This window comes from Protopterus annectens, chromosome 16.part0, assembly GCF_019279795.1.
Source record: "Protopterus annectens isolate FY-2018-M chromosome 16.part0, PAN1.0, whole genome shotgun sequence".
In the NCBI taxonomy this organism is placed as follows: Eukaryota; Metazoa; Chordata; order Ceratodontiformes; family Protopteridae; genus Protopterus; species Protopterus annectens.
The window spans coordinates 571,621,583-571,642,788 of NC_056750.1; the positions used below are offsets into that span (position 1 = coordinate 571,621,583).

Consider the following 21,206-nt stretch of genomic DNA (forward strand, 5'->3'; position numbering starts at 1 on the left):
TCATGATCCATTTCCTGGAAATTAAGGGCACATCTGTGATCTGACCAACAGGTGCTGCTCCTGCATTAGGAATAGGATCACCCTCTCCTCCAACATCAGCATCTGAGTCTCGGGCTTCCTCCTTAGCTGGCATTTTCAGTGTTCAGGTTGCTAAATGAGTCTACATTATGTGTAATACAGTCATGGGTGTATCTCTCTGTGTAGCAGGCTTTTCTTGTATTTTTTGCTGATATCTTGACTTCTACACATTCATTAATGAGTCTGTGCTGATGCAGCTGAACAACTCAAAATGTCTGTTTTAGCTTCCTGTCTCATAGGTCTGCTTCTCTTTTACTCTGTTACTGTTTCTAACTCTCTTACCCAACTTCAGAAGACAGTACTGTTCTGAAATCCCTGTTTGGTACGGTATGGATAGTTGTGAACAATTACGCATTTCATCAGTATTTGACTTGTATTTGAACTTGTATGCATTACATGTGGAAGATGTCCCCATTTTATAAAGTCGAATACTATTTATTTTCTTTGTTCAGAAGTCAGACTTTCAGCTTTGCTTTCCATATCAGTCTTGTGTTGGTCTGTTAATAGTACTGTGGGTGGATACAGCAGCTAATTAATCACATATTTAGCTGTCACCTCCTAATGACATTTCAATTGCAAAAGATCAGGCCTTAGCAGAAGCAGCTGGTTTCACTGCACAGCTGTTGGACACGTTAATGAAGTAAACTTTAAATCTTGGGGCACAGAAACTAAAAGTGAAATGTGACATTTGCTGACAAGGTAAGTAAATTTTACTGTTTGTTGACCTTTAACCTTGCATTACTGCGGTGGTAGGGATTTTCAAATGATGCTAAACAGTGTCATCTACTGCTTACTTCAGTATCACATAGTACTCTGCTTCTGTTACCCAATGAAGAAGTTATTTGTTTGCAAATTGTTGATTTACTGTTTTTAATTTGCTTGTTCCAGTTTAAATTGCTGCCTCTTAAATAGCCAAAGAGAGAACCCAAGAAAGGAAACAAAGATTATTTTCAAACGTGGGCATTTTTTAAACTTAATGGGTCTTTTAAAGGCTTCTGATTTGACGGAGGATTTTTGACAGCTGTCTAGGGGACTTGCATGAAACATACTGACACTTATAATTTGTGCTTCTCTAGCTGTACAGGAAGAAAGGCAGAGAGGGAAGGACAGAAATGAGAATGAGGTAGAATCGACAAGCAGTGCTAATGACGACATGCCTGTGGAGAAAATCCTTGAGGCAGAGCTTGCGGTGGAGCCAAAGACAGAAACCTACATTGAGGCAAACATGGGAATGGCCCCAAGTTCGGTAGGTTACTTATTTTGCGTTAATGACCCGTAACTGTGCATGTTACTCCTGTTTCCTCATTGGTGATGGCAGCAATGTGTGTTCTTCATAAAATATATACAGGGAGCTGCTAGCCATTACTGTGCATCTGTTATTCTTTATGCAGTGCACACAGCTGATAATTGCAGGAGTTAGCATGATTTTTTTTTGTTTTATTCTAAAATAAATTTCCAATGCAGACAGTTTTTAAGTGTACACAAGTTAGTAAAAATTGGTCTGTGTTTGCATCTACTTACGTATGTGGAGATGTGTTTACTATGCTTAACATATAGCCCAGAGAGTCTCAGATTCTGGGGCTGCCTGTGACAGGTTGGAGTAAACAACTTGATCGTGCATTTTGGACATTCCCTCAAAAAACAGGCATGTTGCACACGAGTGCTGTCATATGTAGGCTTTGTCTTAATATATCTTAAACAAAATAAAAAAAAAAAACAGAAGTCCAGCGTCCAATGTCTAAAACTTTAATGAAGGCACAATGAACAAAAAATAACAAGACAAAGCTTTCGAGCACGGAACTCTTCTTCAGTGCATGATGCATTTGTGCAGTGTTGTTTCCTTATGATTTACACTTGTAATGGGAGTGGAACCTGTACAGCAGTTGGAGCTTGTTGATAAAGATCGCGGTACAATGAGGATAAGGAAATGTACCTTGTCCCCACTGTAGTACGATCTTGGAGATGGTATATATAATTAGCAGGGGGTGTGGGGCGGTGTAAAAATGTGTTTTAGGTATACGACACTGTTTTGGTACTTCGGTGATATGTACTTTGAGAGAGCGCGTTTTCGTTAAACTACACTTTCGCTTTACTGGAATCATCTTTTTCAGATTCAGTAAAGTGTACTTTTGGTGAACGAAAGTAGACCCATATATAAAATATGTATGTGTGTATCTATATGTAGATGATATAAATATGTGCATAGTTAAATCGAAAGACAATAAATATCAACAGCAACATCCATGCAAAAGTTGACAATGCAGACATCAACAGGTCACTACACACGCATGAGGAATGTCCTTGCAACATGCTACAGCAAAAAAAAAAAAAAAAAGGGGATGCAGGTTTTTACTATGTGCCTCTGGTGTACAGCTTCTGCCAGTTTTTTTTTTTTACATATATGCTAACTCCAGGATTGCAAAATCCCCAAAAAGTAGCAAAGGAGCACATTCCCCAGCCACAGAGACCATCATCTCACAAACCAACCTAACACACTCATACTTCATCTTACCCCTCCATTAACTGGGAAAACTACTCGTGTACCAATACACTTGCCCAATGCTTTCCAGAATTCATTAATTCCAATGCTCTGGACCAGCTCGTTCTTACCCCCACTAGAGGTAGCAACATCCTTGACCTGGTCATTAGTAGCATGGGTGATCGTTGCTCTACACCAATAGTCAACTTCCTCCCTGGTTAGATCCAACCACAAACTAATCACCTTGGAAATCCCCCCCCCCCCCCCCAAGGGTAACCATCATGAAAAACTTCTCCAAAGGTAACTTTGGGCTCCTAAAAACAGAGGTGGCTAACTTCACAGCACCTCTGCAAATGGAGAATAGTTGCATAACTGCCGAATCATACACTAATGCACTGTACGAACACGTACACAAATGCATGGATCTCAGCATACCCAATAGAACCAACACGTTCTCCTCAAAAAAAAAAAGGAAGCAAGCCAATCTGGTGGTAGTCAGCCATAAACAAACTCTACAACAGAAGGAGGAAACTGATGCAGAATAAGGTGAAGTCTCAAGACTGGAAAAACTCCCTTATCAGCCTTAGCAAAAGGTTGAGATCCCTAATCAAATCCTGTAAAGCTAGCTATGAAAACAGAATTGCAGCATATAGTAAAGACAACCACAAGGCCTTCTATAGTTATGTAAAGAATCTCCACGGCAATACCCAGATTTGCTCTGAGCTACTGCATAATGGTACCTCCCATACCGAGCCAACAGATAGTGCCAGTGTACTCGCCGACCGATTCACTGCTAACTTTACCCCTCTCCCGAGGACCAATCACAATACCAGTAGATTGCCAGGCACCCAGTATTACTACTGCACAGGTTAAAACAGCACTGTCCAAGGCCAAGAATACAGCTTCTGTGGGACCTGACAATATCCCTGGCTGTGTTCTACATGAACTACAGAGTGAACTGGCACCTCACCTGTGTGCCCTGTTCAGTCACAGCCTCACCTCAGGCTTTGTCCCTTCCAAATCGTGCAGTGTTACAGTCATCCCTGTCCACAAAGGAGGAGCGACTACAGACCCTGGGAATTATTGCCCAATTAGTCTGACGAGTCTGATATGCAAAGCTATGGAACACATCATCATGGACCAAATAAACAAGGATATAGGGAATCTCCAAACTCTGGATCCTACACAGTTTGGTTTTGTGAAAGGTAGATCATGCCTGCTCAACTTGGTCGACTTCTTTGAGTCATTCACCAGAGCTGTGAATGAAGGCAAATTGGTTCATACAGCCTACCTTGATCTGGCCGAGGCCTTTGATACCATTCCCCACGCAAGAATCATAGAAAAACTCACTAGGCTAGGTATCAACCACCATATCCCATATCACTAGGTGGGTTGCAAACTGGCTCACAGAACCCACAGTGTGAAAGTAGCTGACTCCAAGTCAGACTGCTGACCAGTCACAAGTTGAGTCCCACAGGGTTCGGTCCTGGGTCCTCTCCTTTTTATCTACTTCTCTGAAGTCCAGGCCAACACAAAGGGACTCTGGCTGACAACGTTTGCAGATGATTGCAAGTTGGGAGCTATTATTAACTCCACAAGTGATATTGACATCCTACAGAAAGGCCTCAATGACACCAATGACTGGTGTCAGAACCATGGCCTTAATCTCAATGCCAAAAAATGTGTTGTCATCCCCCTTGGGAAAAACCCGGTTCCCTTGAATTACCACATTGATGGTAGTCCACTGAACACAGAAGGCTTTATAAGATATCTGGGAACACAGGTTGACAGCAACCTCTCTTTTGACCACCACGTTGCCACTGTGGTCAGAACGTCCTTCTATGTGGCGCATCTCATTACTAAGGGTTTTGCATCCAAGAAGAAAGAGGTCATTGTCTCCTTCTACTCTTCTCTCATTAGGCCAATCATAGAGTACAATGCCGTATTTGGCTTGTACTTCACTAGACACCTGCAACAACTGGAGAGGCCGCAAAAATACTTCACAAAGAGGATCATAGGCCTTAAACACTTGTCCTATATGGAAAGATTAAAAAAACTCAGCTATTCTCTTTCTTAAATCGCCTACTTAGAAGCAATCTCTGCTTGACTTACAAAGACATGTCTGACCCAGCTCTGTTAGAAATGCTACATCTAAAGAAATCCCAATCACTCCACACCACATGCTCCAGAGACCTCAACCTCATTATCACAATCAACAGAACATGCTGGAGGGACAGATTCATAACACAGAGACTGCCCAGCTGTGCTCTGGAATAGACTTCCCATACATGTCAAGCAGAGCACCTCACTGGCCCTCTTCAAGAGAAATCTTGATGAATAGATGGGAAATAGAAAGTTCACCCCGGGATCACTCCAGTGGCTCTACTCGACAGAGGTACTAGGAACTAAGGTCGGGTAGCACGATGCCAGGGTAATCCTCTGGGCAAGGCTTGTAAAGGCTCCAGGGCTATTATCCTAGTACACACCTATGAACCTGTCCAATAAGTGTTTTGTCAACCAAAGTGTGCCAACAATACAAATGTCAACATTTGGAAGTTTTGATCAACTAAACCGCTTTCAGAAGTTATATATGTTGAGTGACCACCAGTGTTGAATTGCCAGCTAGTGTAGTGTACAGAAAGTAGCTAGTCTTCATTTCTTATATAAACAGCATAAGAAGAAACCTGTCTGTGGTAGTGGGAAATCTGCATGCCTGCATCGTATGTAGCTACACACAAGTAAAGCCCAGTGGAGTGAATGCCTGTTACAATGACCAGATGGTGCATTGGCAGATCATTTGCTGTTCTATGTGTTGAGGTCTGACCTGGTGACTGGTCTGTCCCTTTTTCTGCCTCAGGCAACAGTCATATATCATCATCATCATCAAATTGCTTTGCATACATAAACTGTATTATGTGGAATCTGTATAGCATGGTTCTCTGAGGCCGTAATTTGTGGCTGTTTGGTCTTTGCATTGTTCCACCAGACCACTTCCATTTAAGGAAGTGTGCTACATTGCTGTAATCAGTGCATTTATTATTTTTCAGCAGATGTATTCCACTGTATTGAATCAGCTTTACAAATCTGGCCCATTATGTGCATTGTCTACCTTGTAACAGCATATTTCATAAATGTTTATATTTTTACTTATAGTTGGATAGGGGTGTGAAGAGGAAGACAGGGGAGCAGAAGACAGGCAGACTTGCAGCCATTTAACACTGGAGGATTATAGTAAACAAAAAATAAATAATCAAGTGTCCTATCGTTGACAAGATGTGTATTATTAAATTCACTGTTAAATGAAGTTATATGCACTAAGGTCTTTCTGTTTTATTTGGATCCTGTTTGTGCATGCTCACCGTTGCTATTCAGATAAAGTTCAATAAAGTCTGGTACACTGAAGACAGATTTTTTTTCATGGTGGACATTTCTAGTCGTGCTCCCTATATTTAACCTGTGGATGAACACCAAATATCTGGCTTCATTGTTAAACCTGGCCAACATTTGTAGAGTTGACTGCATCCCATGAGCATACAATAACTGCCCCCTACTCATATGGCACTGAATTCTGCTTTCTTTCCTTATGAAGCACATTTTATTTGTATGATAAACAGTTCTGAGAGAAATGCATTGTCTGAATGCTGAAAAAGAAAATTATATTTTTATGTAAATGATTGAAATGCCCGTGAGTAAAAATTAGCATATTCCCTGCTTTTGAGTAGCTGAATATTCTTGGCTTGTTGACCATATTTTTGTTTAATTGTCCATTTTATTTTCACACATTGTGAAGAAATGTAATCACAGTGATGTATGTAAATGCAGAACTTGTTACTGGTGTGTTTTACAAGAGACCAAGTAAAGCCAATGTGTGATTGCCACAGTTATAGAATTGAAACGCAGTGACAATCACTAGGTGTAGATTGTACTTTGGTGGATGGCTAATCATAGACTTGCCAGTAGTACAGAGGGAAATTTTAAATAAATGGGTTGGGCTGAAACAGTAACACTGCCAGACACTCATAGCAAATTGAATATTGCGTAATGCATTATTCATCATACATTATTTGGAATGTGAATACTTTCTATGTCTAAAGGGAGACGAGGTATATTAAAAGTGAGACAATAAGAATCGCCACGAAACAACCAACCAAAAATAAAAGCAGGACTGGCAAGAGACGATAAAAAACAAATTTACTTCCAAAATACAAAGAAACACAAACTTGTACACGTCGTATATAACACAAATCCAAATCGCAAGGTCAATTCAGTAAGCGCTTTCGTTTGGCATTTGCCAAACTTTTTCAAACTTGACCAACATCGCTTCCTGTTCTATAAATACTACGAAGTGATGTCATAATGAATCTAATTGAGCTTCATTGTTTAAAGCAACGGAAAACAAAATCCCTTAAACTGGAATCTATCATTAAAAGATGCTTCAAAAAACGCTTCAAAAAACGCTTCAAAAAACATCGCACATAACATTCTAGCAGTGTTCAAATAAATAATCATCTAATAAAACATGTAATACAAATATATATTAAATAATTTAAATAAAATAAATTAAGTTAAAATAAAAATTAGTGTAACCATTAATTTAGAACCCAAGACATAAATCGTATAGTGAGTTGCATTCTAAAGTTACTATGTCTTACAGTGTTAATAAATTTCCTGTAATATATATATATATATATATATATATATATATATATATATATATATATATATACACACACATATATATAAATAAATAACACATTATAATGATTCTAAAAACTGTTATATGAATATAACTATATCAACCATCATCTATCTATTTTAAAATACTAGCTATAGCGCTATTACTATTCATACCAGGCCAATTCTGTGCATCAAGCCATATTTGCCACTCTAATTCGAGCTTCTCTAAGCGTGGTTGCCAAGCTCCACCCCTTTCATTAATTTTTAAAATGTCTAAAACAACAAATTTGAACGAATGTGTGGTGTATGTATTGATATGTTTGGCCAGAGCATTTAAATAATTTTTATTGCGTATTGCTCTAATATATTCACCTATGCGTTCCTTAAACTTTCTCTCTGTTTTTCCAACGTAGAACATATTACAGTTGCAACATAAAGCACAATAAACTAATTTTTCAGTGATGCAACTGGCTTTATCTTTTAATCGAATATTTTTACCATCAATTTTCACTTCATTTGTTTCAAACACATATGGGCAATATTTACATCTACCACACTTAAATGTTCTTCCATGTTTATTATTGATATGTTTATTCTCCAAATTTTGCTTTAAATTAATACCCCTTTTATATATTATAGATGGACTACTATCAAAGTAATTGTGTAAAGATGGATCAGTCACTATAAGTTGCCAATTCTTCAAGATAATGTTGCGAATAGCTGCACTGTCAGAAGTATATGTTGTTATAAAACTTCTTGAAAAACTTTTACTTTTTGACACATTTGATACATCAATATTACTTACAATAGTTTCATTTTTTTCCAATGAATTATTTAAATTAATTGATTTTTTCATGATAGTATTTCTAACTATATTTGGTGTATTGATTTCTACTGAATTTAACAATGGTTTAAAATACAAATTATCACGCTTAACTATTATCTCAGACATCACTTCATTTATCATCCTTTCTGGGTAACCTCTGTTTTTAAACATGTCATATAATTTCAGACATTCGCTGATAAAATCATCTCTTTCGCTCACCATTCTGGAAGCCCTAACAAACTGGCCCTTTAAGACGGCTCGTTTTTGACTGTAAGGATGGCAACTATTAAAGTGCAAAAAGCTATTACTGTATGTCTTCTTGCAAAATATATTTGATGTTAATTTTTTATTAGAATAATCCTTTTCCAGCCGCACATCCAAAAATGCTATTGAATCTTTATCTATTGAAGCTGTAAATTTTAAAAAAGAGGTTGTTGAATTTATAATCTATATTTTCCTTCTTTCCACTCCATAAGATAAAAATATCATCTAAAAAACGCAAATATAATTTACATTAATTAAAATATATAGACTTAAATATAAATTCTTTTCCCCATATATTCATAACTATATTCGCGTAAAGGCCCCCACATGGGGACCCCATGGCTACACCTTCATTTTGTAGGTAAATTATATTATTAAAAATTATAAAATTATTTCGTAAAACAATGTTTAAAAGCTGATCAAATAAATTAATTTTATTTTGTGTTAAACCTTTCTCTTCTAAGAATAAATTGAACCATTCCATTCCCGTTTCATGTGGGATAACTGAATACAAATCTTTGACATCGATAGTTAGAAAAATATCGTTATCATTATATAAAGTTGCGCCCATGATAGATAAAAAAATCCCATGAGTCTTTTAATAAATGTTTTTCGGAATAAATGTATACTTTCAAACTTTTATCAATGAATTTTGCTATTGGATAAGTAACGGAGCCTTGGGCGTCAGTAATCGGTCTAAAAGGAGGTTTATTTAATTCTTTATGAATTTTTGGGATTCCAAACATAGTTGGAGTCCTAGACTGATCAACATTCATATAATTAAATTCATCTATGCTAATATCACCATCAATAAATAAATCATAAAGGACCCCTCTTATGTGCCTATAAGCCCCATTTAATTAATTAATTAATTTAAGGAAGTGATGTTGGTCAAGTTTGAAAAAGTTTGGCAAATGCCAAACGAAAGCGCTTACTGAATTGACCTTGCGATTTGGATTTGTGTTGTATACGACGTGTACAAGTTTGTGTTTCTTTGCATTTTGGAAGTAAATTTGTTTTTTATCGTCTCTTGCCAGTCCTGCTTTTATTTTAGGTATATTAAAAGCCTTTTCATTGCATATCTGTTTTAGTAGAAAATAGCTCCTTTGTCACTGTGTGGAGAAGCAAAGTACCTCCCGTTAACCTAAAGCAAGATGAAGTTGTATTTGTTGGAGTTATTGTGACACACAATGTTTATGATGGGTTATGGTTTTAGGTCAGGTAACCTTCCCTTTAACTAAACTGTTCTCAGAATCACATCGCAAACTAAGCATCTCTTTTGTCGTGATTCATGAAAGAGACTTTGTAAATGACAGAGAGTAAAAAAGGAACACAAATAGGTCATAAGCACTGCTACTATGGCATTGTAGCCTTGAGGAAAATCCTTTCAAGTACATTTCCTAAGGTAATGTTTTAAAACTTACAGGGTAAACATTTCACCAGCATATTGTGACAGTGATTTACAGCAGACGGCTGGGATAATATGTGCTTACAAGAGAACCTTTGGTACCTTAACATCAGTCCTCCAGGCCTTTTCTGTGTATGCTATTAGCTCTAATGTATGGATGTGGAACTGCTGTGAATACGTCTGTGGTTTAAAGTAGTTTAGATGCAAACAGGCCACATACTCCTGCAGAGCATATTCAGAAAGCAGAGGCACCTCCTAGACTGAAGAGAAGTGTCAGATGCGACAGTTAGTGCAGCGGTAAGTTTGGATTCAATCCGTGTTGGCTGAGAAGCGTCTTCCATACTTATTTCTATATGTCTGTCTTTAATTTCAAACACACCCTTTGTGTGGGTCATCATAATGCTGGAGATAAGCCTCCAGCTTCTTTATTGATTTAGTAAGGTTGCTTATTTTTACACATCTTAATTTTTGCAGGAATGCAATTTTGTAAGTATAGTGTCCTCTTAATTTAGTTTTAAGTAAAGCCCAGAGCGTGTTTCTATTAGGAGAGATTCCTTCAATTTCTTTAGTAAAATTATTCAGCTTCTGATTAAAAAATGACGAATTATGTGAATGAGAGAGAAGTTTTGAATTGATTATCACAATCATTACATCACATTCCATTCCCAGTATGACCACTAAATAATTTTGCAACGTCTGTGTACAGAGTCAACTCAGAATAGTCTGAAAAGAATGTTGGAGAGCTTGCGTAATATATTATAGTCAGGGTAAAATGCTAGAAATGAGAAATAAATCAATTCTGGTCATAGACTCGTGTAGTAGTGAGTAAACGTAGGAGGGTAAGTCATAAGATTTCATCATCTCACATTTTACCTTAGAAATTATTGATTTGCATATTTCAGAACACAAGTTTTCTTCTGTGCATTTGCAGTGACATAATTCCAATCAGCAGCCATCATTATAATAATGCTGTATAAACTTTAAAACAAAATGATTATAAGGCTTGGGATTTGTTTGGTTTGAGAATGGAGTTTGTATGCATAAAAGAAAGATATGGTTGTCTGATAGAGAAGATGCTTATCTGATGCCAGAAGTTTTGAAAACTACGTCACATCATCTGCCTGGTTTATCAAACCTGGTTTCAAGAAGTATTGCATTAGCTGATTTTTAACCAAAATGGCTGCGCCACTTCTATTATTGTTATGAGTATTACCTGCTGTTATTATCCAATTCCATTTCCTCTCTGTTGTTTCCCATTGAGCACTTTCATATTTATGTTTTGAAATAATGCAGCACTGGCATTTGATTTAAACCGGTGAAAGAATTATTTTCTTTTTTCCTGGTATCTGAATGCAGTTAATGTTCCAGGACAGAATATTTAATCCTGTCCGAATGGCTGTCCGTAGCCATCACTCTGTAAGTTGAATGCAATTTGGAGGAGAGCAAGTGAATAACTTTTACACCCCATTTTAACTGTTTTTACAAAGATAAAAATTTGGTATATGTACAGGAAAATTAACCCAACACAGATATTTGGAGTGTAAGTTATGGGTTGGTTAAGTAAACTTTTTGGTGTTTTTTTTGGTGTCCGTCATTGTGTCAGCATGACATGATCAGAGGCAGAAATATCTGTATCAGATAACTACACATCCAAGGAAACCGAGGCAAACAATATAAGCCAGGTAATTGTGTGTGTGTGTGTGTGTGTGTGTGTGTATGTGACACAGATGCACAGTGTGTTAAGTATTCTGTTGTTACTTGCCAGCTTAAAGTTTGCATTGTCTTCCAACTGACTACCTTGTTGCTAAAACGTAACAAGCTATATAACGGCTGTGGAAAAAAAAAAAAAAAAGGCTTGTATTCTCATACTAAGTAATTTGACTTTTACCTTTTTATTCTAAACTTGCCCTGTATGTTTCGTACAAGCATTTACTATAATCTATATTGCCACCATAATTTTTTTTTTGTGGGGGGGGAAGTGTATGAGAAGGTTTATAAACAGTTTGAAGCAGTGGTAACCAAACTGTGATTGGATAGTCCTTTAGGTAAAATTAGACATTGTTGCATCTCAAGTTATTAGGGACAGTAGACTTTATCCCATTTCGTGTTTGCAGGCAGTGATCAATAAAGTAATTATGCGTTTGTCGGTATATTTTCTACTTCTAAGCTTGTTAAAGTGGTAATGCAGAAGTACCTGTCTGAAGAAAAGCAGTGAATGCCTTTTCTTCATAATTTTGTGAGCTGAAATTCATAGGTTAGTGTTAGGCCAACTGCCCTCTTGGGCCATTTTAAGCCTAGCCAATTACCCCATGTGAGAATCAAACCCTGCACATTGTGTTTCTAAAGTAAGCACCTTAACCAGTTACCACTAAGTAGCCTAGTACTGTACTTAAAATTGTCCACGTTCACAACTGTTTGGCTGACCTAGCTTGTCTCTTCACTGACACACCATCTGAATGCATTCTTTAGATGTTGTTTTAATTTTAAGCTCTGTGTTGTCTGTCAGGATGGAAGCTCATGTTAAGACTCTAGGTTAATGGCAATTTTTCATTGTGTGCATTGTTTTCTAATCTTAGGGTTCATATTTAAGGCTGTGTAATGCAGCTAAATGAAAAATGCAAAAATGTTTTCTATACAATACGATGTTCTTCGTGTTTCACTGTTGCAGTCATTGTATTTGGGTTATCCACTTGCAGTAGCCGTCAGTTGGCCTGATTATCAAAGTCTTGGGTCCTGCGTCGGTTGCTGTCTCTTCTTCCATGATGTCAGGTAGTCAGGGGTATAGAGCATGCAGCCCATGCCATTACATCAGTCTTTCTTGCCAAGCTGTGCCCGAAACAGAAGCAGTTCGCAAGTACCGGTCGGCCGACTCCTGAAATTTTCGTTTTCGAGTTTCAGAACCGAAGTCTTCAACTAAGCTAAGTACCCTGTTGGGGAAACTTTTTTTTGCTCTAAACCGATGTCAGTAAAAGTCAATAATTTTATTTCTTGTGGAAAGCAAATACCTCCTAAAGATTTTTATTCGTACTGTATTCCTTGCCTAGGCCCTGACCACGATTTACCTCACTGTCGGTTTTGTGCCTTATTTAAACAACAAACTATTCATCATCGGTATATTTATGCTTCTAAGTATTTTGGTACTTGGTTCAGTTACCCAGATATGGCTTCGGTAAGCCACCCAACTACCAACATTCCGAAAAAATGCAAAGATAAAGACAGAGGCAGATCGCATAGGTCTAAAGCTGCCTTCACTGCTTCTCCTAAGCTAGTCGCCAGTTCGCTGGTACTCAGTGAGGTGCTTTCGCAGCCCCTGATACACACTACTTCAGATTTGCAGGCTTCTACTGAGACCCATTCGGAGTCTGGTATGCCGCGCGCTTCAACTGTGGAACCTGCGGATGTCTCTACCTTGGATGGGTCCAGAGCCGCTGTGCAGGCACCGGCTTCTGAGGGTGTATTCAGGCCTACTGACTTGCATATTAAACCGACACAGTCATCTTCTTCAAGGCCTAAAACTCGATCCATGCCTAGAAAACCGATGCCCAGACCGCATGGTCATGCCTCTATGCCTAAAAAACAAATAAGAATGGCTGAAGACCTTATTACCTTACTTTAATCAGGGGTAGTCAACATTCCCCCTCTGAGACCTAGGTCTGAATTTGCTTATGATTCTTCTGAGCAGGATTCTGAAATTTCTGTCTTCTCTGATGACCAGAATTTACCCTTATCTACCTTTGAGGATTCTGATGCAGAGGACTCCATTCCCTCTGCTTCCCCTCCAGAAGATTTGTCTTTTGGTGAAACCTTGCATACTCTTAGGAAGCATTTTCAGTGGGAAAGCCAGGATTACTCTGGCTCTAAAAAGAGGCTTAGGGATTTCTTACTCCTGCCCCAACACAGGCCTTTAGCTATCCCTCCTGTACTGGACATTGTTGATGATGCCTTTTCGGAATCTAGCTTGGCCCCTGACTCTTTGCCTCCTGCTCCCAGAAAACCAGATAGATATTACAGGATTCCTGACTCTCACAAGTTCCTCTCTCAAAATCCTAATGCGGATCCTGAGACCATTTCACAGGGACCCAAGGGCATTAAGGCTACTACTGCCAAAAATCCTACCCCCTCTGATAGAGATTCCAGGGCGCTGGATAGATGGGGTAAGAAGATATACACTTCTGCAACCTTGGCCATTAGGGCCTTAAATTGCCAGTTTCATATGTTAAAGTATCAGCAGCATATTAATGGATTGCTTAAACAGAAAATTATGTTGATTCCTGACTCTGCTGAAAATAAAGATTTACAGGATTTAATGCAGTCTGCTGAACAAGTTGGAAAACATACTTTGCAATGTGGTTTTGATTCACTAGAGGCATCTTGCAGGGCTGCTGTTACTGGGTTTGTACTTAGAAGGCATGCTTGGCTTAAGGAGCAATCTTTGCCAAGTCATGTTAAAGCTAAATTGCTGGATGCTCCCTTAAACCAGGACTGCCTGTTTGGCAACAGTGCAGAAGTTGTACTTAAAAAGATGGAGGAAAAAGCTAAATCTATGCAAACTGTTAAAGATTTCCTGCAAGTACAGCCTCCCAGATTTAGTAGGCATTGGCCCTCTAAGAATTGGTCCTTTCCTGCCTCTTCCACCCTTTTTCAGTCCAAACCCCGAACACCCAGGTTTCAGTCACAAGGTACTCACAGAACTAAGCAGTGGGGGGCTCCCACTTTCAAAGCAGGGAGTAGTAAGACTTCCCCTATGGTAAACTGTCTCAGTGACTTAACTTTAAAACTTGCACGCCCTGCACAACTGACTGCTCCTTTAGGGGGGAAAATTGCCCTGTAGGCAAAAAATTGGGAACCTTATTACCCAGGACAAATGGGTTTTAAATATAGTTTCCCAAGGATACAGGTTCCGCTTCCACACCTTACCAACCCCTAACATTTGGCCAGATCTACCCCCAAATCAGTGGGCAGAGGCTCAAAAGCAAGTTCTCTCTCTTTTAAGTATCAGGGCTATTCAAACTGTCCCAGAAGAGGAAAGGGGACAAGGTTTCTACTCAAGACTTTTCCTGGTGCCCAGAGAAGCCAACTCCTGGCGTCCTATTCTGGACCTCTCTATCCAAAACACATTTTTGGTGATCACAGATTTCAAGAAGCTAACTCTTCACTAGTTACTTCCTATGCTAGGCAAGGATGCCTGGCTGGCAACACGGGATTTAAAGGAAGCCTACCTGCACATCCCAATCAGGGAATCTTGCAGAAGATACCTATGCTTCAAAGCAGGCTACATGCACTATCAGTTCTCTGCACTGCCCTTTGGCTTATCTACTGCACCCAGGGTATTCACAAAGTGCCTAGCTCCTGTCATTGCATTTTGCAGGCAAATAAATATTCAAGTATACCCATATCTGGACGATTGTCTTAATTCAGGCAGAAAGCCAGGACATACTATTGAATCATCTGGCATTTGTACAAAAATTGCTAACTTCTCTGGGGTACACCATAGACGAAAAGAAATCACATCTTATACCCTGCCAACAAATTGTATTCCTGGGAGCAAGTTTGAACACAACTTCCCAGATGGCTTTCCTCACGCAAGAGAAACAAGTTCATTTGACAGCCTACTGCAAACTACAATCCACAAAGACCCAACTATCTGCAAGGAAAATACTGCAAGCCTTGGGGTTCATGGCCTCCTGCATTCTCCTAATTCCATATGCAAGACTGCATATGAGGAACCTACAATGGTATCTAAAAAGCCTATGGTGTCAACATTCTCAGGATCTAGAAACAATGATTCCTAACATACCTTACCTTCAGATAGAGTTCCTTTGGTGGGCAGAGGCCTGCCACCAAAACAAGAGTTCCTTTGGTGGGCGGAGGCCTGCCACCAAAACAAGGGAATGCCATTCACTCTACCCCCTGCCACCCAAACTCTAACAGACGCATCAGACTATGTATGGGGGGCTCACTTGGCAGGGAAGTGCATTTAGGGCAAATGGAACCCAAGTCAAATGCACTTGCATATCAGTCAAAAAGAAATTTTAGCTGCACAGAATGCTCAGCCAGCCTTCAAGGACCACATTCTTCCAGGACAATTAATGGTAAAGACAGACAACACCACTGTCACGTGTTACATAAACAAGTGGGGGAACCCACTCTTACCCCCTCTGCAGACTAGCCATGGCTCTGTGGAACACAACCTTGAGCTACCAAGTGCACCTACAGGCTCAGTTCCTGGCAGGCAAGCTAAATACACTGGCAGACGAACTAAGCAGAAATCTCGTAGACCCACATGAGTGGAAACTGGAACCAAAGATATTGAACATGTTAATAAACAAATGGGGGAGCCCAGAGATAGACCTGTTTGCCTCTCCCCAGAACTACCAATTGGACAAATTCTGCACAAGGAACTCCCCACAAACAAGTTTGGAAAGTGGATGCCCTGTCCTTCACCTGGAAAAACCTATCAGTTTATGCCTTTCCACCTCTACCTCTCCTCTCCAAGGTACTACTAAAGATCAAACAGGACAAACCAAGGACGATACTAATTGCACCAAACTGGCCACGCCAACACTTGTACCCCCTTTTGCGCAGTGTCACTGCTGGCACTATGGCAACTGCCTCATACCCCTGCCCTGCAGCTTCAAACCCTGAATCTGGCAGCCTGGCTAATTACCTGATCTCTCCATTACCATCCCTCAGTAAGCAAGTGTTGGATGTTATTCTGGAGGCAAGGAGGCCTAGTACTAGAAAATCTTATGCTGAAAAATGGAAAAGGTTCTGTTCCTGGAACCAAACTCATGGGACAGGCACAACAGCGCCCAATTTACCTCATATTCTACAATACATAACTGAGATGCTTCACAAGGGCCTTTCCTTTTCCTCCATCAAAATTCATGCCTCAGCCATTTCATCTTATTACAACACAGAACCACCCCTCTTTTCTCATCCACTGCTGAAGCAGTTCCTCAGAGGGGCCAAAAACTTAAGAACACCCAGGAGAGCCCCTACTCCAGTCTGGGACCTTAACTTTGTATTGGAAAAACTCAAACTACCTCCCTTTGAGCCAGCTGCAAATGCAGAGTTGAAATTCCTTTCCTGCAAAACAGCCTTCCTTTTGGCCATCACTTCAGCAAGAAGGGTGTCTGAATTACAGGCCCTTATGGCAATGGAGCCTTTCATCATCTTCATGTGGACAAATCCCTCCTTCATGCCCTAGATGGTATCCAGTGTGGCTCTTAATCAGTCCATTCATTTGCCAACCTTCTTTTCTCATCCACAGAACAAAGGGGAACGAATACTGCACTCCTTAGATGTGCACAGACAACTTAGATTTTACTTGGACAGGACTAAACCTCTCAGGAAATCTGAACAGTTGCTGGTTGCATTTGCTGCAGGGGCAGAGGGGAAGGCCATTTCAAAGCAAACCATTTCTAAATGGATAGGCCATTCCATTCATTTCTGCTATAAGCACCATGGCAAACCTATCCGTCAGGGGATAAGACCACATTCAACCAGGGCTGCATCGACATCCTAGAAGCTGCTACCTGGAGTTCTGTACATACCTTCACCAAGCATTACCATTTACCAATTTTCTCTAAATCCAGAGCTGGCTTTGCCACTGCAGTCTTGCGGGGCCTTCTAGCTGGTCCTAATGCTATCTAATTTCCTCCTCCCATCCGTAGCTTTGGGAATCTACCCAAATGTGATGACGGCAACAGTGAAACATGAAGAACATGGTACAGTTATGTACACTTACCATAAATGTAGATGTTCGAGTGTATTCACTGTTGCAGTCCTGGTTACCCTCCCTCCAGCCCCCTTGACTTCTTTTGGCTATACCTCTATTCTTGTTTACTATGCTTAAAGCTTTTTAGTGTATTTGCTTTTTTGTTGGAGGTGTAACCTTGTATATATAATTGTTTCCCATTATGGGGGCACCTGACATCTGGGGCAAGAAAAAACTGATGTAATGGCATCGGCTGCATGTTTTATACCCCTGACTACCTGATGTCATGGAAGAAGTACCCGTTCAATATTGTAGGTGCAGGCAGTGTATGTAATACAATAAAGACAGCCAGAAATGTACATTAATCCTGGTCATTTTAAATTACAGCCAGAGCAGTAGCAGACAGTCAGTGTTTTCATTTATTCTATAATGTGTAGTCCAATCTCACCTTCATTATAACATATGGGTTCGGAGCCGATCCTCGGCTCCGACTCGGATGATTTACAAGCTCGAAGACTTCTGGTTGGCTCTTGGTTAAGCAGGTATCCCATAGTGCATCAGTACAAACCCCAGATCTCGTTTGCCGCGTCGACAAGTTCGGTCGTGCTTTTCTTGGCTCTGGCTAAGTTTCAAATTCTTTCTATTTACATATATAGTGTTAGAGTTTATATTGTGTTGTTAGGGTTGCTATTATCCTAGGCAGTTGTGTTGTTTGCCCTTTTGGTGCAATCTTAGTTTAAACTTGTTGTTAATCTGGTATCCTGTGTGCCACTTTAGAGTTCCTTGTAAGCGCCGTTGCGCCTTGTTTTTCTCTCAGGTAGAGTGTTAGTTTTTGGCATTTTTCCGCTGATAGTTAACAGGGGTTCCTGTTATTTCTGACCGTTATTGGGTTTCCTTTGACAGTCAGCTTAGTTTCTTCAGTGATTGTAATTTTGGTGGGGATCCGCTTGTCAATTACATAGGGTTGGAGTTCCTTCCCTAGTACGATAGTTATTATTATAAAATTTTTACTAAATAGTCATTCAGCTTCTGTGTGCATGAGTTTTTTTCCTTTCTCGTCTGTTTAAGTTAGAAGACCTAGCTTTCTGTCCACCGGGCTAGGCCCGTTTAAGTTAGAGGACCTAGTCCTCATGGTATTTCCTTCTGTAGGGCTAGGCCCATTTTACTTAGACGACCTAGTCCTCTCCCCTTCTTCCTTTCCTGGGTTGTGTGTGCGTGTGGAATGTCTAAGGAGAGTAAGAAGCACAAACCTTTGGGTTTTAAGAAGTGCATGAAATGCTCCCAAAAGATGTATTTAACGGATGTCCACAGTAGCTGTGTCTACTGTTTAGGGGCCATCCACTTGCAGGAATCGTGCTTGTTCTGCCATGTTTTTTTCCCTAGGGTGTTACAGGAGCAAAAGAACAAGCTTGTACACAAGGGTCTACTAAAACCATCCTTTGAGGAAGCTCTATCCAGTTCTTCAGCTTCCTCCAATTCTGGAAAATATAAATCTTCAAAAAGGCCTTCTCCAGCACCAGCTGGTATCTGGGAGCCACCTCCAAAACAGTCAAAATCTGCCTCCTCGACTCCACAGCCTTCAGAGCTGAAGGAAAGCACCATTATGGTGTCAGAGTTGGTTCGACCTCTGAACCGATTGAATCAGCAGTTGAATCTGCTACTCTGAGCCGGTCTGTCGATTCCCTACTGGTTTCCGTGTTACAGAAGTCTCCAGTGCCCCCTGGGTCAAGATCCCCTACTATGTCTTCCAGGAGCCTTTCGGAAAAAGATGTGGAGAGGGTAGTGTTGAGACTCTTGAAGTAGTCTGCCTTACCAAAATTATTGTTGGCTCCGACCCAGTCTGCTTCGGAGCCACTCTATCCAGCTTTGCCCTTGTCTGCTATTCCTCCTCCGAGCCATGTTGGCCCTTCGGAGCTGGAGTGCTTAATGCCACCGGAGGAACTATCGGTTCCAGCTCCCTTTGTTGCTGCTTTGGAGTCAGGTTCGGCTCTGACATGCACGGTGCCGTCCGTCGTGTCCAGGGGCCGAAGTTCTCCTGTCGGTGCCGATGGGAAGGGTTGGAATCGATCTTCGGTTCCAAGCCTTCCTCTCGGTGCGTTGGTCAGGGTGAGCTCGGACCCTGCATCCACCTCGGAGCTGATGGCTCTGGCTCCGTCAACCTTTGTCGCTTTGGAGTGGAGGAGGCCTTTGGAGCCGGAGAGGTCGGCATTTGAGATGATGAGGAGCATGCTGTCTCATTCTCCAGCTCCTACCGGTGGTACCAGCACTCTTCCCCTGAGAGCACCCACTTCGGTCTCAGCCCGTACTCTCTCCGGAGACAGCAGAGACCCTCAGCCTCAGGAACCATCGGCTGGTGGCCCCCAGTCTTCTGAGGCCTCCCCGGAATGTCCTTTTTGAGGAGCCTCCCCGGAAGAGGTTATGTAAGAGGAAGCATGTTGACTCCCAAGATGAGTCTTTGACATCGGTCACTGACCTTGAGGAGTCGGAAGGGTCCCCAAGTCATCTTCTGATGATGTCTCCTTTGTGGACATCCTGGAGATCCTTGAGCAGAGGTGCAGCTGGCCCACTGTCAACCCTTCTGACGAAAAGTCGGTGTAACTGAAGGCTTTCGGGTCTCAAACTTCTGCCTCTTGGGTGTCTCCGCCTTTTGACGAACTGATGGATCTAGTTAGACGAAAAGTGTGGGATACTCCTGATGCCATGGAGCCAGTCCCCAGGATACCTAATAAGATTCTGTCTGCCCCTCCTGGTAACGAGTTTTTGTCTTAAGGGCTTTCCCGTAGATGCCATGGTGGTGGCAGCCACAAAGAAGGGGCTGGCGGAGACTTCTTCCTCTGTTCGTCCGCCAAACAAGGATTTTCGACAGATTGACAGATTTGGGAAGCGTATCTTGAGTTCAGCTGCATTTACCCTTCGATGGTTGAACTTATCTCACTCACTTCACGAGATTGCAGAGGGATCTCCTCAAGGAGTTAGGAGATTCTATACAAGGTGCGTGTACTGAGAGAGTCCCTGACAAGATTTCTGCTCAGTTGTCCACCTTAATTTCTATAGTTAACTCCTCCATGCGGCTTATCTCCTATGCCGCTGATGGAGCAAGTAGAGCAGCGAGTTCAGGAGTTGCCCTGAGGCACCACTCCTGGATGCGCTTGTGTAGTTTTGTGGAACCGTTCAAGTCTACTTTCACCAATGCCCCATTTGATGGTTCCTCGTTATTTGGTTCTAAGGTGAAGGATACACTCACTCGGTGTGAGCATGAAGGAAAGAAGCTTTCTGCCGTGGGAGTACGTTTTACTGTTCCCTCTCGACCATACCCCAGAGGTCAAAGGGGCGGTAAAATGTGGTTCAAAAAGTACCAGAGGGTCTTTCTGGACACACAGGGTGAATCCTCCTTCAGAGGCAGAAGAGGAAATGGGAGACATTGCCCTAGAGGCAGGGGCAGTCCGCAATACCAGCAAGGCCGTGATTCCTATCGGGGATGGCCTTAGCGCTCCTGATGTGAGGCCCGACTGTTGGGGCCGGTCGGGGTTCGCATTTCTTTGTATCTAGAAGCCTGGCTAAATATCACTCAAGACAAGTGGGTACAAAGAGTTGTTACCAGTGGCTATCTTCTTCTTCTTTCGGCTTTTCCCCCGGTTAGGGGTCGCCACAGCGGATCACCTGTCCGCTCATGATTGGCAGTGGAGTTTTTACAGTGTCGAGTTGCCAGCCCGGCGCCCAACTTTCAACAGAAGGCACACACATGCACACACTC

At 41.1% G+C, this 21,206-nt stretch overlaps 1 protein-coding gene across 3 annotated transcripts in view; it reads left to right on the forward strand.

Moving 5' to 3' along the window:
* RXRA (retinoid X receptor alpha) overlaps nt 1-21,206 on the forward strand; it is a 1,663,729-nt gene that overhangs the window by 1,537,550 nt on the left and 104,973 nt on the right. For all 3 annotated transcript variants that reach the window (XM_044058644.1, XM_044058646.1, XM_044058645.1), the window contains exon 7: nt 1,155-1,324. In XM_044058644.1, the coding sequence (XP_043914579.1) occupies nt 1,155-1,324 (170 nt within the window). The remainder of the gene's footprint in view (nt 1-1,154; nt 1,325-21,206) is intronic.